The 17,780-nt window shown below is 41.7% G+C and overlaps 1 protein-coding gene across 4 annotated transcripts in view; it reads right to left on the minus strand.

Annotated features, from left to right (window-relative positions):
* Positions 1-17,780, minus strand: part of PXK (PX domain containing serine/threonine kinase like) — a 75,299-nt gene that overhangs the window by 30,119 nt on the left and 27,400 nt on the right. For all 4 annotated transcript variants that reach the window (XM_045530729.1, XM_045530728.1, XM_045530731.1 and 1 more), the window contains exons 3-4: positions 15,461-15,508; positions 5,801-5,987 (exon numbers count right to left, since the gene is read on the minus strand). In XM_045530729.1, the coding sequence (XP_045386685.1) occupies positions 5,801-5,987; positions 15,461-15,508 (235 nt within the window). The remainder of the gene's footprint in view (positions 1-5,800; positions 5,988-15,460; positions 15,509-17,780) is intronic.

Genomic DNA, 17,780 nt, shown 5'->3' on the forward strand with positions numbered 1-17,780 from the left:
TTGGAAATAAAAGCCAGTGTACAGCAACAACATGGTTCTATTATGGGAAGTCACTGAGTGCCTATTTACTGGAAAAAAAAATCCATCCTTCTTTTGGTGTTCATTTATTATGAGAATGTTTCCCCTTTTTAAGACAACAATGAGAAGAGGAAGTTCTTTAACGTTCACTGTATTAAGAAATTATCAGAATAACTGTGCTTTTACATTTCCTGTAAAAAGCAACATCTGTAATTTGCCGTTTCCCCTCAATGCAGGGAGTAAATGAAGCCACTCCAGATCCTTGAAAGCAAACAGCAATCCTCCAAATGCACTGTGGAATTTCACTTCTGCCTAGCATTAATTACATTCCAGGCAGACTGGTGAGGCATAAGAGATTCGGCAGAAATGTTCTCCATATGTCAAAATGACCTTGTTTGAAATTACCATGCCAAGAGCTTGGCAAACTATCATTTTGATATATTTTTTCATACATTATGAGTTAAGAGATTTGGAGAAGAAAACAATTTACTAGCTATTTGTTTACTGACTCAATATGTAAAGTGTCATTGGTTTCTGCTCAGAAGAAAATACGTGGTGACCAAATACAAAACTGGCTCCATTTACCCTTGTTCTAACTACCCCAATATGTGACAAACCATTTGGAGTGACTGGGTACAGCAGAAACTATAAATTTTCATTGTCAACACTAGTAACTCTGTACCTCCACTATAATTAGTGCCAATATAAAGTGTTTTTAGTATTTCCCAAATATAATAACTTCAACATAAACAAACTTAAAAGGAAATTAAGTGAAAATTATGCATATCAACTTTGAGAAGGACTGTGAAAAATAATTTTCTAATGTGTACAATGTCATTCCAAGAGATTGCAAGGACAGTTGTTCAAAACTAACCATGACTTATAATTCCCCACAAAATCATTATTCAACAATATTTACTGTATGCTACTATGTGCTATATGTTGTTTTAGGAATGGGGGAAATAGCTGTGAACAAATGGAACTCTCTAGATTTGTTACTGATAAACTAAAGACTGGAAAATAGCTTTTTTTTTTTTACCTTAGGGGTCAGGGAATTTGAGAAAGGACATTTTCTTCACATTGAACTATGATTTACTGTCAAATAAACTACATGACTACCATATTCCCAATATTAATCTCCTCTCACCCCAGACTCAGGCAACATATTTCAATCCTAAACATCTACTCCTCTGCTGAGAAGGCTTTACTGGCTCCCCACTTCCTTACCAAACCAAGACCAAGCCTCTAAACCTAGTACTCAACCTACGTCTGGCTTTAACCTACCTTTCTGGTTTTATCTTCTACAGTGTGTGGGGCCTCACTGTACTCTGAGGTTCGCCTACTATGGGCCCTAAAGACTGGCCTGCCCCCCCTCCCTTGGCATTTTCTATCTGACCCATCTATCCTTCAAGGCTCAGCCCAAATTTGCCGCTCCCCTAGCAGGACTCCCTCCACTCCTCTCCTCTGTACACGCCCAGTGCTACGCCTGTTCCTCTCTGACGGGACTATCCACCATATGTCCTGTATTAGGGCTATTCTCTTTCTCTTGACTATAACCTCTGGCTGGAAGGATACATCTTAATCTAAGTATAGCCCAAAGCCATATGGAAATACTTCTCTCTCTTCTCATGCTACTCTGCCTGGAGCACTGGCCCCTGACTCTTGGCTTGGCTAACGTCAACTCAGCCCTCAGAACTCTGTGTAGGTATCACCTCTACCGGGAAGTCCTCCTCTGTCTTTAGGTCTGGATCATCTGTGTCCCCACTGTCATCCCCAAGGTGCCGCCTACTGTCCTGCCACAGCCTTCACCTGTCAATCTCCCTGAGTAAGTGTCTTGGGATAGGGGGTCGGGGGCCTATTGCTTCCTTGTTGCTGTATACATAGCACCTGGCACATAGCAGGTGCTCAATAAATATTTGATGAGGCAAGAACAAAGGGTTCAATACATGATCAATGGATGTAGAACTTCTCTCCCATTAGAACATGAACTCCAGGAAAAGGAAGGCATCTGCCCTCTGTTTCTTCAATACTGACTGACACATGCAGAAAAACTGCACACTCAGAAAAAATGCTGATAAACAAGCTGGAGACAGGAAATGTAGAGCAAAGCCTTCAAGTCCATCCTGTCCTTCCCACAGAGCTCAGATGTGCGCGGTGCCCCCACTGTGTGCAGTCTTTGAAGTCCTGGATCCCAGCCCCCTGGAGTGACAGCAGAGAACAAACACTGGCTCCTGCAGGCCGGGAACTGGGGTCCAGACCCCCAGTCTACTACAGCAGGCCATGTTGCAGAGAGGCCTGAACCTCTCCAAAACATCCTGCTCTTGTTCTGAAAATAACCCCCACCCCAGTCCCTCCTTCCTTTTATCCTGGAGTCCACTACTGTCCTACCTATTCAAGGGATTCCTGGGGTTCTCAGATTATAAGGAAACTTCAGCACTCCCTGGTCCACTTCCTGCTCCTCAACCTCTTGTTTTACAGGTCAGGACCCTCCGACCCACGGAGGGAAATGCTAGCGATGACAAAGCTGGGACCAGGATCCAGGCCTTTTGATTTCTGGTCCAAATGACTTTTGTGTGGACATGAAAACCCCTTTACTCTGAGGGGGTATGAGGTTTGAGGCGGGAAGATGGCTACAGGGCAGTAAGGCTCTTAAATGATGGAAGTGCCTTGTTAATAAGATGAGTAAGGGCGGGTGCAAGATTCTCAACATAAACACCTCATGACTAGGAGACACCTGCTTTCCCTGTACAATAGCTGAGCCTCAGACTTTTCAGTTTTATTTATTTTTTTGAGACAGAGTCTCACTCTGTCACCTGGGCTAGAGTGCTGTGGCATCAGCCTAGCTCACAGCAACCTGAAACTCCTGGGCTCAAGCGATCCTCCTGCCTCAGCCTCCCGAGTAGCTGGGACTACAGGCATGCGCCACCATGCCCGGCTAATTTTTTCTATATATTTTTAGTTGTCCAGCTAATTTCTTTCTATTTTTTTAGTAGAGACAGGGTCTCGCTTTTGCTCAGGCTGGTCTCAAACTCCTGACCTCAAGTGATCCTCCCACCTCAGCTTCCCAGAGTGCTAGGATTACAGGTATGAGCCACTGCACCCCGCCTAGACTTTTTAATTCAAATGAACACCTCACAGCTCCACAGAAGACTGAGGGCCTATATTTCCTTTCTGTGGATTTGCTCATTTGGAGAAAACCAGAAAAAGAAAGACAGGCTCAGCAATCCCAGGCTGGGGCCCCAGAGAAGAGAGAAGACAGCTGCTGATGTCCTGAGAGCTCCTCGTTACCCATCCCCTGGGGACCAGGAGGCCTCACAGTCCCCCTCCAACAAGGCACCCTCAACCTAAGTCAGAGCAGTAAACAGGAAAAGTGGCTTTGTTGATTTTGGCCACCATTTGAACACAGAACTCAAATCCTGCTGAAGTGAAGCTTGGTGGTGACCTCAGACTGTTTGGAAAACGAGAGGAGGTAGAAACATGACCCACGTGGAAAGAGAAAAGGGGTTGGCCCTGCCTAGAGAAGTGCCACAAGTTGGGAGGTGTGCGGGGGACCCTCAGGGAGCCAGGAATGGTTCCGCCAGGCTGGCATGAAGGTGGTGCCTGTGCTTCCTTCTCCTGAGGTGGCCGGCGAGTCAGCCTAGCAGCAAGACAAATCCCGACATTTCACCCAAAGGGGAAAATCAATCAGGCTGGTTCTGGCTCTAGCAGGAGTTTCTGGGGGTCTTTTTATGCCCCTGCCCACATTTGCTTTGGACTCCTCCTGACCATCTGCCAGGCCGGGGGCAGGGAGGGGAAAGATGAAGGACTGCAGCAGCATGTGGGGGAGGTACAGACAGAAATACAGAGATCCAACAACCCGAGTAGCATTTTAACTTGAAAGCACTCAGACCAGACTGAAGTCACACCGACGGGCAACCCCAGGTAAGGCCCTCCCTCTCTGGGGGCCTTAGTTTAGCTTATCTGTAAAAAGAGAGGGTTAGTCTTGATACATCTGCTCTACGATCTCTTTCAGCTCTGACCCCATGTGACTCGATGTAGCTCTAGTACAAGCTCCCTGAGAGTAGGGAGCACATTTGCTTTGTGTCTGTGTCCCCAACACCCAGCCCTGCACACATCGGTGTGTGCTGAATGAATGGCATCGTTACATCTGCCCGACACCTTGATGCTTGCCCGCGGGAGAACATTAGCAGGCACTCTCAGGAAACGATGTAGACAAACCACTGAACAGGGCTGGACTGGGGCTGACTTGGTAAGTCAGTCCAGATGGCCTGCTGGCTGACAATTTTAGGAACAATCATGAAGTATGGAGAAATGAAAGCCACAAAAGATGCTACTCTGACAGCATCTGAACTGTCCCAAGAGCCCCAGTCCTATCTGTGATGTCTTTGATGTGAGCCAAAAAAACGAGTGAGGGAAGAATGGAATCCTTGTTAACAACTCAATGCTCGATCTTGTAACTTACAGTAAATGTGAGTTTCAAATAAACTTTCCTTCTTTTGGTTACCTTGTGGAAAGGCATTTTCCTTAGCCCCAGGCAGCACGTCCATTACAAAATGGCAGGTACGTTCTAGAGCAAGGCTTCTCATGCTTTCAAGTGCATGCAGATCACCTGGGGACCTTGTCAAGCTCAGATCCTGATTCAGGAGGTCTGGGATGGGGACTGAATTCCACACTTGTGGCAGGCTCCCAGAGACGCCAATGCTGCAGGTCAGAGAACCACACTGCGAGTAGAAAGCCTCAGGGGCTGCAGTTGTCAAACTTGGCTGAATACTGGAATCACCTGGGGAGCTTTACAAACTACAAGCCCCACCCACAGAGACTGTGACGTAATTTGCATGCATGCAGCCTGGGCATTAGGAGTTTTTAAAGCTCCCCAGGTGATTCTACTATGCAGAAAAGTTTGGTGCCTGACAAGTAGGCCTCTATTTCCCCCTCTCTGAAGCAGGAGTAAGAAGTGCCTCCCTCTAATTACTTCAAAGGCAATGTTTTGAGAACTCAATTATCTGATACAATCTATTCTCTTAGCAAGGAAGTTAACAATACCCAGAGTTCCACTTAGAAAGCCTCTGAAGCATGGTTTGGCTTTTAACAAATCAGTTAAATGCTATTCATTGGTTCAGTTCTACAACAGTTTCTATTGGTCTCTTCAAACCCACACCAGAGTGTATTAAATATTTAGTTCCTCATTCTTCGGACATCAGGCTTAGGTTTTGATGCTGGCTTTGTGTGTGATTGGTATTGGAAGAGAAGCCCTTTCCACCTCAGCCCTTGGCAGCTGCCCTGATCCAGGAAAGATCTGGAAGAGAACTACCTCCTGCGCATTGCACTGAGTGGATCTCAGGGGGCAAATGGGAAGACACAGAAAGGACCCTTCTCAATCAGTGTTGTGTTTAAATTAAATTCTCAGGAAAACCACACACACTACATATTATATATACAAAAACAGAGCCAAATACAAATCAAGTTGAAATTACTGTATACATTATTGTGGATTATTTACTCTCTCTTCTGTCAGGGGAGATAATAAAGACAAGACCGTAAGTACAGACACATGCCAGTTTCTCTTGCATATTTTTCTGTGCAGACATTACAAACATTTTGGAAGTAAATTATTTTCTTCTTATACATCTACAGTAAACTACAATTAAGTAAGTCTTAGTAAATAAATAATACCCTAGAACAAATTTCCCCATTTGGAAGTAGAGTTTCTCCCACAAGCTGTCCAGCAAAGTACAGTGCCTCTGTAGCCATGTAAGCACAGCTCAAAGATCTCTTTGCTTACCAGTGTAGTTTGCAGAATAGTTGTTTGGATCTAAAAACTTCTTAACCAGCTCACAATTAGACAAAATATGATTTGTGGTGATAACATTGAGATAGTTCTGAAGACCTTTCTGCCTCTCAGCTATGAATTCACGATCCATGTTACCAATCAACTTTTTGGGAGGAAGAGGTAGACTTAGGCCTGCAATCTAAAAAAAAAAAAAAAGGTATTATACTCATGCCACCCACAAATAAGATTCAATATCAAAATCCTGAACAATCAAATTCATTATATCTAAGACAACACAGATTTTAAGATACATCCTAATTACAGTGATATTATAAAAATGTGAAAGAATTTGACATATTAGAATTGATAAAATACTATATTAAGCATAGTAACTTTAAAACTTTATTTTTAAAATATGTATTTTTATTTTTACTAAAGTTATACATGAACATAATTTCAAGAACAAATAGTTTAAATTATTATTATTGGCAGTCCCACCCCTGCCACCTACCCCTGTCCCCTAAGATAGCCACATTCAATTCTTTCAGCTGATCTTTTGACATTGGGAGATGCTCATTGTTAGTTATATCTTGATTTTTCATTTTTATGCATTATCTGTAAATTTCCCATAGCAGAAGATGAGGATCAAGTTCTCTTTCACAATCCTGACCTTATACCACAGACATCCTGTCCCTAATCCTTCTGATATCCTTATATTACAATTTTATGTAGTGCAATATTCACATTTACATTAGGTAAATGATATTCAGAACTGAGCTAAAGAGCTATGCTTACTTTTCCTTTCCAGCAACCTGTGGTCTTTTTTTTGGGGTTTCTATTCAAATCCAAACTCTCTATCCAAGCTTTCACTCAACACACTCAGCTACACAGATATATCAATTTTATCTTCTTGAGGAGTACCTTCCGGAGCCCACTGGCCTGCTCCAAGCAGGACTGGTGATCTCTACACTGCAGCAGAGCTGGCATCCTGGGATCGCCCTTCATCCTCATCCTGGAGATGCTTTTGCCTTTCTCTTCCTGAACCCCATTCTATATCCCATACTTTCCTTTTTCTGATATAATTCTCTTGTTTTTGGTAGAGCATACCCTCTTGTCATCTTTTAAAAGGAGAGCAAGGGAGATAAATATTGTGAAAGCTTGCATGTATAAGAACGTCTTTTTTCTCCCTTTACACTTGATTTATAGCTAGTCTTGGTGTGGAATACCATATTGGAAATAGTTTTTCTTCAGAATTTTTATGAACTACTTTACTGTCTTCTAGCTTACAGTGCTGCTGTCAAAGCTTCAAGAATATTGATTCTTGATCCTGTTTTGTTGTTGTTGTTGTTTCTGCCTGGAAGCTTTTAGGATCTTCTCTTTGACCTCAGTGTGTGAATTTCATGTGCCTTTATGTAAGTCTATTTTCATCCTTTATGCTGAGTCCTTGGCCCTTTCAATCTAGAAACCAATACCCTTCAGTTCTTTGGTATTTTCTTGTATTAGGTCACTATTTCTTCCCCTCCAAGCCCCCTGCTTTCTTTCTCTGGAACTCCTATTTTTCAGTGTTGGACCTCTTGGACTGGTCCTCTAATTTTCTTATCTTTTCTATTTTCTATCATTAAAAGATATATATATTTCCTCTACCTTTCAGCGCTTCTAAAGAGTTTTCACTTCTACTATTATCTTTTTTATTTGTAAGTGCTCTTTTCTATTCTTTTTTTTTCTCCCTAATAGCATCCTGAATGTAATGCAATTTCTTATCTAAGATGATAAAAAGATAGCTTTTCTGATGTGCCTGAAACATTCTTCTTACTACATACTTTCTGCTTCCTGGAGGTTCCTTTTTTTCTTATTTGTTTGGGTTGCTATCTTTCATGTTAAAAGTGTTTCATAGTGGGAGTCAGGTGTGAACAGGAACTGGCATTTAAACGCCACACTTTGGGGGTATCCCAGGTCTATTTTCTGTCAGAAATGATGGGAAGATAATGTTGTGGGATGTGAGCAGTGGAGTTTAGAAAAAAACAGAGTAGCCCTACAAAATATATTCACAGGAAGAAAACTAAAAGAGCAACTTACACCAAGCAGGTGGAAACACTAATGCTTCAGTAAGAGATGAGGAAGAACACAGCAAAATGTTACCAAAGGTAAATATGGAACATGGAGAAAAAGTGAACTGGTTCTTAGGTATAAAAATAAAAGGATGTCAAAATATATTAGCAGCTGATCAGACTAGTTATATATCTGTATACTATTTAAATGAAGTTCAAATCCAATCAGAACATTGAAATAACAAACAAGTGTTCTGTAGGAGTCTGGATCCTTGGTTATCTGCTCACATTTAAGAGTGGGGCACCAAGAGCTGACTGGGACGTCTGGTGAGTAGCAGGGGCTTATCTACTGTAGGCTTTATCTTATCAGATGACCCCACTCAGCTGTTTCATTGCAGGAACCTTTAGCTCTTTCCTCTGAGGCTGGGAAGATTCCCCCCAAAAGAATCTTCTAGTCTCCTTCCTGGAGGGTCTAAAGCCTGACTGCCAGAACTCTGGGAGCTAAGAGGAAGGAAGTTTGTGGGGTCCGGGGAGTGCTCGCCCCCGTAAGTTATGTAAATGTTGTCAACTGTGTGTGAATTCCCCAGCCTAAAGACTGTTTTATCCTCTCCAGAGATTAACTTCCAGTTTTTTACTGGAGGGAGGAGGGCAGGTGTAAGTTGCTCAGATGTGGGAAATCTGGGGATCTGACTGCTTCTTAAACAGACTTTCAACCCCTGATTCTAGCTTGACCTCCTCCTCACCTTGGTGCTGCCAATGGCTGAACTCTTTGGAGGTTCTGTAATGTACATTGGGACCCATAGGATTATCTGCTTCCCATCTCAGAATTCTGCTTTCCTATATCTTCCTAATTAATTAGCTTTCACCCACTGGATTTTCAGCTTAAAACGTTCTATTGCATTTTTTTCCTCTCACATTCTATTTATCCTTGAGGGCGTGTGTGTGTGTGTGTGTGTGTGTGTGTGTGTGTGTGTGTGTGTGTGTGTAAAGTCAATTTACTATTTATTGTTTTAGAGTGGTTTGGGAACAGAGGAAAAGTAAATACAGATGCTCAATCTACTATCATTTTCCAGAGCATTAAATATTTTGAGTTTATTTTTTGAACTTTAAAAGCAAAGCATCAAATTGGCAGTTTAATTTAATTAGCAAAGTCACTTTCAAAGACTAGTGCTATTCTACACTTGTGCTTATATTAGAGCAGTCTGGTGGCATGTGCATTGATCGAGGATAAGAGCTAAAGAGAAGGGCATCTCGAAATCAGAAAAGGATGTACTCTAAACCACTCATGTGGGCAAACCTAACTTAGACTGTTCCACTCTGTATTTTTCAAACAACAATGATGCAGCCAAATGAAGACCTTGAACTTGATACTGGACAAGATGAAAAGGTTGGCTGACAATTCTTTTTCTTTTTTTTTTTTTTTTTGAGACAGAGTCTCACTCTGTTGCCCAGGCTAGAGTGCCGTGGTGTCAGCCTAGCTCACAGCAACCTCAAACTCCTGGGCTCAAGCAATCCTCCTGCCTCAGTCTCCCGAGTAGCTGGGACTACAAGCATGTGCCACCATCCCCAGCTAATTTTTGTACATATATTTTTAGCTGTCCATATAATTTCTTTCTATTTTTAGTAGAGGCGGGGCCTCGCTCTTATTCAGGCTGGTCTCGAACTCCTGAGCTCAAACAATCTGCCCTCCTTAGCCTCCCAGAGTGCTAGGATTACAGGCGTGAGCCACCACACCCGGCTGGCTGACAATTCTAAATTGCCTATTTCTCCAACATAGTTATGAAAATTGTCAGAGCATACTTAAATTTACTACCATGGCATAATTCATTTCCAAATAAGACACTTAGGTTTCAGGTCATTTTCCTTATTCATACAATTAGGCTTTATCTAATAGCAGTTTCTTTATTAGTTAAAATAAAATGCATACTTATAAAGAAAATAAATCACTCAGCTATTCCACATCCAAGCCAATAATTTTATTTTATTTTTTTTGTTCAGGTGCATGAAGTATTTAATCAAGGGTAATACATTACCTAAAACACAACTGATATATCTTTCTTAAAACCATTTTATGAAGCTGCAGAATATTATCTCGTTGGGGTGTGTGTGTGTGTGTGTGTGTGTGTACAGTAAGTCCTCCCTTAATGTTGTCCATAGGTTCTTGGAAACTGTGACTTTAAGCAGAACAAATAACACAACCAATTTTACTATAGACTAATCAATATAAACAAGAGTTAAGTTCCTATGACATATTCCTGGTTACAAAACATCACCAAACTTCTAACTAAAGACCCAAAACATGTCTACTGTTAAACACTGAAATAAATGCAAGCTATATGTACATTTAAGAAAGATTAATAAAAACAAGATAATTATTTACTCCATTTTCCCAGTTCAGGGTCACAGGTAGCCAGAGCCTATCCTGGCAGGTCAGGGTGCCATTCTGTTGCAGGGCATGCTGACACCTACACTCACTCAGACTGGGACCATGTAGACATGCCAGTTCACCTAACCTGCGCATGTTTGGGATGTGGAAGGAAACAAGTACCCAGAGAAAACCCGCGCAGACGTGGGGAGAATGTGCAAACTCCACCCAGATAATGATCCCCGCCAGAAATTTGACTTTTTCTTCTCATCAGTTACAACCAAACATTGTTGAATGAAACAATGTTATTCAAAGTCCTGCTGTATAAGCCTGGGGATATGGTTATATAGGCACAAGAATGTCTAAAAGGATTCACACCAACTGCTTAATGCTTAACAATAGTCACCTCTGGGAGCAGGTTGGTTAATTTTTATTTCTCCACTATGAAATGTTGATGGTGTTCATTTGTTACTTTTTTCAGTTAAAAAAGAAAGAAAATAACTTCTGTTTATCAAACTGATTATATACCCAGCAAGGATTTTAAAAATTACCACTAACCAGTATTAACAGATCTGCCTGCATACCTACATAACAGCAGACCCAACTGAATCCCACATTGCTCAGAATAGAGTCATGTCTGATATCATCACATTCAAATCCCAATATTTTGCCTATTTTTCATTCATGGTGGGAATGTGGGAACAAATTTGATAAAGTACCTGTTTTGAACTTTGTGGCCTCCAAGCTTCAACCAATCTATTTTTTCAAGCTTCATTTTGCTTTAAAAAATGTACTGATCTGCCCAGACATCCCATCAGTTCTTGTTAATCATCAAGTGAAACAAAGATGTCTTTGGCCAACAGCTATAGTGTCCCTGCTAGGCTGGCATGGTGGCTTACGCCTGTAATCCTAACACTCTGGGAGGCCAAGACAGAGGATTGTTTGAGATCAGCCTAATCAAGAGTGAGACTCCATCTCTACTAAAAAAATAGAAAAAGTTAGTTGGGCATTGTGGCACATGCCTATAGTCCCAGCTACTCAGGAGGCTGAGGCAAGAGGATCACTTGAGCCCAGGGGTTTGAGGTTGCAGTGAGCAATGGTGATGCCCACTGCACTCTACCCTCGGTGACAGAGTGAGACTGTCTCAAAAAAAAAAAAGTGTCCCCGCTAATGTCAAACAGAATGGAGCTGGTTTTCCTGCCCTAAGTTTAAGATCTCACAATAAATATTCCTAAAAGTATTCAAACTATGCAACATGTATATTATTTTGAAATCTTCCCTTTTAAAAAAGATTAGCGTTCAAGAGACACTAATTTTCTATTTCAGCTTTTTCCTAGAATTTCTAAAATGCTTCCCAATTACAGGATGTAAAATTTAAAACTCCAATGACTAATTAGAAGGGAGGAAAAGGAATACTGGCACATGGATGATAAAGTCACTAAGCCACTGGTTTCCTGGACACCTCCACTTGATGACTTCAAGCCAGGACGTCCCACTGTCTCACTTTTGCTACCTTTCCTCTTTAACATGCCTATATTCAGTCTCTTATATTAACAGAAGGAAAAGAAAACAAGAAAGCCAGAAGTCCCTGAGTTCCATATATAAAAACTGCCAAGTGACAAGTAAAGGGGGAATGATTCCCAAAGTAGGGTCTAGAACAACCCATCATTTGACCTATGCTAGCCTAGTAGAAGCCTCTAAATTACAAGACAAACTATATCACAGTTTCCAGAAAAGTAGCTTTTATCTAGAGGGAAAACCTCCAGGCTCAATCCTGTCACCTCTCCTTACTCACTTCCATCATCAGGTCTTAATAATCTGCCTTCAACCATATTCCAGCCAGTATGCTAGGGAATTCTAAGCTCTCAACAAACCCTCCATTGTTCCAATTTCCCCCTGGCATAAGTAAAGTCATTCCAAGGTCAACAATGGGCAGCAAAATTAAAATCACAACACACTTGTGTTATAAGACACCTCAGAAGTCATCTAGTTCAACCCCTTCTTTTCAGATGGGGAAAGTGAGGCCGGAGAGAAGAAATGACCCAAGGTCTCAATGCTGGTAAGGGGCAGAGCCGGGCTTCCTTGCCAACTCTAAGGGCAGAGTCTGGGTTTCCCTCTCGGCCCATTTCCCAACATTTCAACTTCCTGCTTCTTTCCTTTTTGTTATTGTATGCTGTCTCCCTATGCCGTTGCTAATGTGCTGTTGCATTTAAAATAAGGGGGTGGTTTTTCTTCGTCATTACCACAAAATATGCTCACTATCAAAAGTTGGGAAAACACAGCATTTTTCTATTTTTCTAATTATATAGCTTACACATGTTTGTTTGCAGAGAACTTGGAAAGAACAGAACAGAATAAAGAACCAGAAAAAAAAACATAACTCATAATCCCCCCACCTGGGGATTACCATTAACATTTTGGCATATTTACTTCCAATCCTTTTTTTCTAAGTGTTGCATGTAATTATGTTATATTGCATGTACAATTTTACATTCTGCTTTTTTTCACTTAGACATGTTCCAATTGGACTCAGACAATTCTGCGTATGTGTATTATATTTCTCTTTCTTCAGCAGGAACTTGTTTATCTGTCAAAAGGGTAATCAGACACTGAAAATCATGGTCACAGTTTTATTCTGAGGCTTTTGAGTCTTTTTGGTCTGTTTTATAGAGATTGTTTTGAAATTATTTTGTTGCCAAAAAGCTGTACATACTTTCTTCTGTTTGTTTACTTGGTTCCAGAAAAACCTCCCACTGAAATGATGTCTGGCCATATTCTGCCCAACACAAGCCAACATCAATACATGGGGATATCTGCGTTTGAAATAAGATTCACATTGAAATTGACCATTTTATTTTATTTTTATATAATGGCATTTTAATAGCATCTTCATTAGTTTGGGCTATTATAACAAAGAACCATAGACTGGGTAGCTTATAAGCAACAGAAATTTACTTCCAATGGAGGCTGGAAGTCTGAGATTAGGGGGATAGCATCGTTGGTGAGGGCCCTCTTGCTGATTCACAGGTGGCCATCTTCCTGTGTCTTCTCAGGGTGGTGACAGAGAGACCAGAAACAAGCTCTGTTGTGTCTTTTTATTATTATTTGTTTGTTACAGGCACAGTCTTGCTCTATCACCCAGGCTGGAGTGCAGTGGTGTGATCATAGTTCACTGTAACCTCAATGTCCTGGGCTCAAGCAATCCTCCTGCCTCAGCCTCCTGATTAGCTAGGACTATAGGTGTGTGCCACCATGCCTAGCTAATTTTTTTTTTTTTTTAATAGAGACAAAGTCTTGCTATGTTGCCCAGGCTTGTCTTGAACTCCTGGCCTCAAGTGATCCTCCCACCTTGGCCTCCTAAAGTGCTGAGATTATAGGCATTAGCCCAAAAGTAACCATTTTAAAAGGTAAAATTACACTGAAACAAAAATAAAATTTATTATATTAAAAAGACCATAAGTAAGCCAGGCGTGGTGGCTCGCCCCTGTAATCCTAGCACTTTGGGAGGCCAAGAGAGGAGGAGCACTTGAGCTCAGGAGTTCAAGACCAGCCTGACCAACATAGCAAGACCCTGTCTCTACAAAAAACAGAAAAATTATCTGGACATGGAGGTGTGTGCCTGTAGTCCTAGTTACTCCTGCTAAGGCAGGAGGACGCTTGCGCCCAGGAATTTGAGGCTGCAGTGAGCTATGCTGATGCCACTGCACTCCAGCCCTGACAACAGGGCAAGACCCTGTCTCAAAAAAAAAAAAGAAAGAAAACAAAAAAAGCCATAAGTGAATAGTTGTGGAGGTTCAACCTTATATCTCCAAAGTATGAGCAAATGGGAGATAAAACCTTCCTCCCCACACTCTATTCTCAGAACCTAGGTCTAGGCAATGTCAATTTCATAAACATTTCTCCTATAATTCTTACTCAGCTCTGGCTGAATGACATTATACAAAGATCACTCCCCCTTCTTTAATACTGGGCAGAGGTTCACCTGTGCATAAAAGTAGACACACTTAGTAGGCCCAGTGTTAACTCCCAAATGCTTACACCAGGGTGGAAATGTCCTGTGGGCCACTGCATAGGGGAAGGGAGGATTGAGGAGAAAATTCGCCACTGGAATAAACTGCACATTGTTGCCTTATCTACAATGTCATCATAGGCCCAGCTTTTGTCTCAGTGCAAAGACGATGCCATTAAAATCCAAAAATAAAACCAATTAAACCCAACAATGAGGAGAATTCAATCCTTGCCAATATTCTATCTGCAGATTTAAACTGGTCATACCAATTCCTCCAGAAGGAAAATAAGGCATTCATGCTTTCAGCAGTGTTGTAAGTAACATTAAAGTTTGGGCTCTAAAAATGCTAAAAAGTCTGATCAACAAAACGTGGCCTTTTGAAGGAAAGGAAGCATTACGCTCCCTCCTAGCCCACAGTCCTCCTGACCTTTGGGGACAAGATCAGAGGTCACTCTGCATTAGTGATGATGGCTGGTTGCAGTTCACCAATGAAGGGAGCAGTTCTTTCCCTCCTGGCTGAGCTGGTCATGAGCCAAGCACTCTGGCTCGGATTAAAGGGGTTTTATTTTACCATCCAAATCTGCAGTAAAACACAAGTTCAATGGCCTTCAGTAATCCTCAGCACTTGAAGACCATTGTGCCAGGTAAGACACGGCTGGTATTGCCAATACTTCCTGTGGTGCTAAAGCCCCTCTTGGACCCTTCAACCATTACCACACTAGCTGTGTTTCCAGACAAAGATTTTGCAGTCCGTCCTTCTTTCCGTTATGGCCATCAGGTTAGAAACATTTAAACCAAAGGGATTGCAAAATACATATGTAGGAGAAAAACCGTTAAACCGAAAATGCCGAAAATGCCGAGTGTCTACAGTTACTGTTGCAGCATGCACCTGCAATGCTGACTGTGAGCCTAATTTAGTGGACAGAGTCCCAGAGTCCCAGCCCCAACTAGCAATCCACTTCATCATTCCTAATCTATGAAAAGGAGATAATACATCAGCGCCCTACGATTGTGGTAAGGATATTGTCTGGCACAAAGGTACTCAGTTGCAAGGTGACTATTAATTATAAATCACATGTTTATTCCCAAAAGTTTATTTTTAGAGACACACATCATCTGTTTAAAGTATGAATTTATCTTCCTTGCCAGAGAAATGTGCTCATTTCTTGTTCCTAATACTGGTATTTCCAACCAGTTTCTGAGACACCCCAAGCAATCAACATGTATCACTGCAGTTTTAAAACAGTTACCTGCAAGCTGTTGTTCAGCAAATCAAAGTCACTGTATCTTCTAACAATCTGTAAGAGACAAGACAATGGTGTTTTGATTCAGCAAAGACGATCTCTTTTCATTTTCTTATTTAATATTTACTAATATTAGTAATATTGGTATCTAGAGCTAAGGCACTTGTGCTAAGGGCAGCAGGGCTTATACCTGGTGCTTAACTTAACTTGACAAGACCAAAAAACAGACCTAGCAGTGCCCCAGAGTTGGCTGGGCCAAGGGGAAACTGGGTAATGCCAGCTAAACTCACAAGATATCAACAGGTGACAGTATTTGTTTTCAGGGCGAATAGCTCTTCAAATATCTTTCTATTAACCAGGTATCTAGAAAGATGAATGACTTATAAGTTTTTGGTTTTTTTTTTAATTTTTACTGAACATGGACTCAAAGCAAAAGGAGGTAGACACCTTTGCTCTAGATAAAACGTCCTCCACCATGCTGGAGACTGGATTACACCTGCAGGCAGAGCTGTCACACCTCACCCTGATGCCCCAGGTTTCCCCCTCTTGGCAGACAGTCCACCTTCCCTTGTCTACAAAGCTCTTCTGGCTCAAATCAAGGAAATTATTTTGCTTTACAATAAATAGTTTGTCTTCATACTTTATCGGTGATTTTCAAATGTTAGTGTGCAAAAGAATTACCTGGAGATCACCTGCTGGGGCTCAGAAAATGTCGCCCCAAAGTATGTGCCACTTTGCACTAAGGGACATTAGAAAGCCTCACAAGCAAGGTCTTTCTGGCCTTCTGCTCTCCTTTCTCCAGCCCCTCTATCTTCCCCAAAGCCAAGTCACAGAAACCAGAATCTCTCTTCCCCAAGGCGGTCATAGAAACTAGAACCCCTCTCTCCCAAAACAAGCCATAAATCCTAGAAAGGTCACTCTCTCCCTTCTCTCCTGAAGACCCTCATTCCAAAAGAGTGCTGCCCCATGCCTAGGAGGATGGGCTGTTACACAGAGAGGTCAAGGAGAATCTGGACAGGTCTTGCTGGGTCACCCCTCCACCCCCCTCAGTCTATTACCCTTAGCTCATACCCCTTTTGTCCAATCACATTTCTATATAGCTGTCCATTCTTTATCAAATCTAAGCATAAAAATGGACAGTTTTCCATTTTTACTGGGTCCTTGGAGCTTCATTTCTAAAGGCTACTATATCATGTAAAACTTTAATTAAATAAATCTGTTGTATTTTCCCTTGTTAACCTGCCTTTTGTTATAGGAGTGTCGGCCATGACACTTACAATGGGGAAGGAAAGGTATTGATAGGATTATACCAGCCCCGCCCGCAGAGAATCTAATCAGTATATCAAGGATGGGGCCCAAGAATCTATATGCCCCCAGGTTTCTAATGTAATGGATCTAGAAAACTGCATCAAGGGTTGATTTTTCTGATAGGACATTGCTGTTGGCCCTGCTTGCCAAATACACATCCAAAAGTTAAATATGAGGCCATCCCTTACAAGAGCCAAGAAGCAAAAGACTGGACAGTGGTTAACCACAAAGAATACATGAATTCCAATGCTGTTCTGCCAATGATCTAGGTGTGACCTCTGACAAGTTACTTACCTCTTAAATGTAAAAAGGGGATAATACTACCATATAGGTCTTTTTTTTTTTTTTTTTTGAGACAGAGTTTTTCTCTGTTGCCCTGGCTAAAGTGCAGTGGTGTCAGCTTAGCTCATTGCAACCTCAAACTCCTGGGCTAAAGTGATGCTCCTGCCTCAGCCTCTCAAGTAGCTGGGACTACAGGTGCATGCCACTGCAACCAGCTTGTTTTTCTATTTTTTTAAGTAGAGAGGGGGGTCTTGATCTTACTTAGTCTGGTCTCGAACTTCTGAGCTCAAGTGATTCTCCCTCCTTGACCTCCTAGAGTGCTAGGATTACAGGCGTGAGCCACCTCGCCCAGCAGGGGACTGTTTCTAAAGGGTTAAGTGAATTAATGTGTTTGAATCAGTCCTGAACGCTCAATAGAGGTTAAATATAATAATTATTCAAACAAAAAGCAGTTTTAAATTTCAGTCAAAGAAAAGATCAAGTGTGGGCCCCTGTGGTCAGAGACTGCTTAAGGTTTGAGCTGGGCTATGAAAGACAAGGTAAGATTTTTGGATGCGGGGAAGGGGTGAGGGGTGGTAATTATAATTACTAAGATAGGAAAGAAATGGCCCCTATACAGAATTTAGCCACCCTCTTCAAGTCAACTGGGATGGGAAGGATCTCTAGATCTGTCCAGAAAGTCTTTTTTTCTCTGAGGCCACCACTGAAGAAAACAAAGCCTGGGGCACCAAGAAAG

This window comes from Lemur catta, chromosome 18 (genome assembly GCF_020740605.2).
Source record: "Lemur catta isolate mLemCat1 chromosome 18, mLemCat1.pri, whole genome shotgun sequence".
Lineage (NCBI taxonomy): Eukaryota > Metazoa > Chordata > Mammalia > Primates > Lemuridae > Lemur > Lemur catta.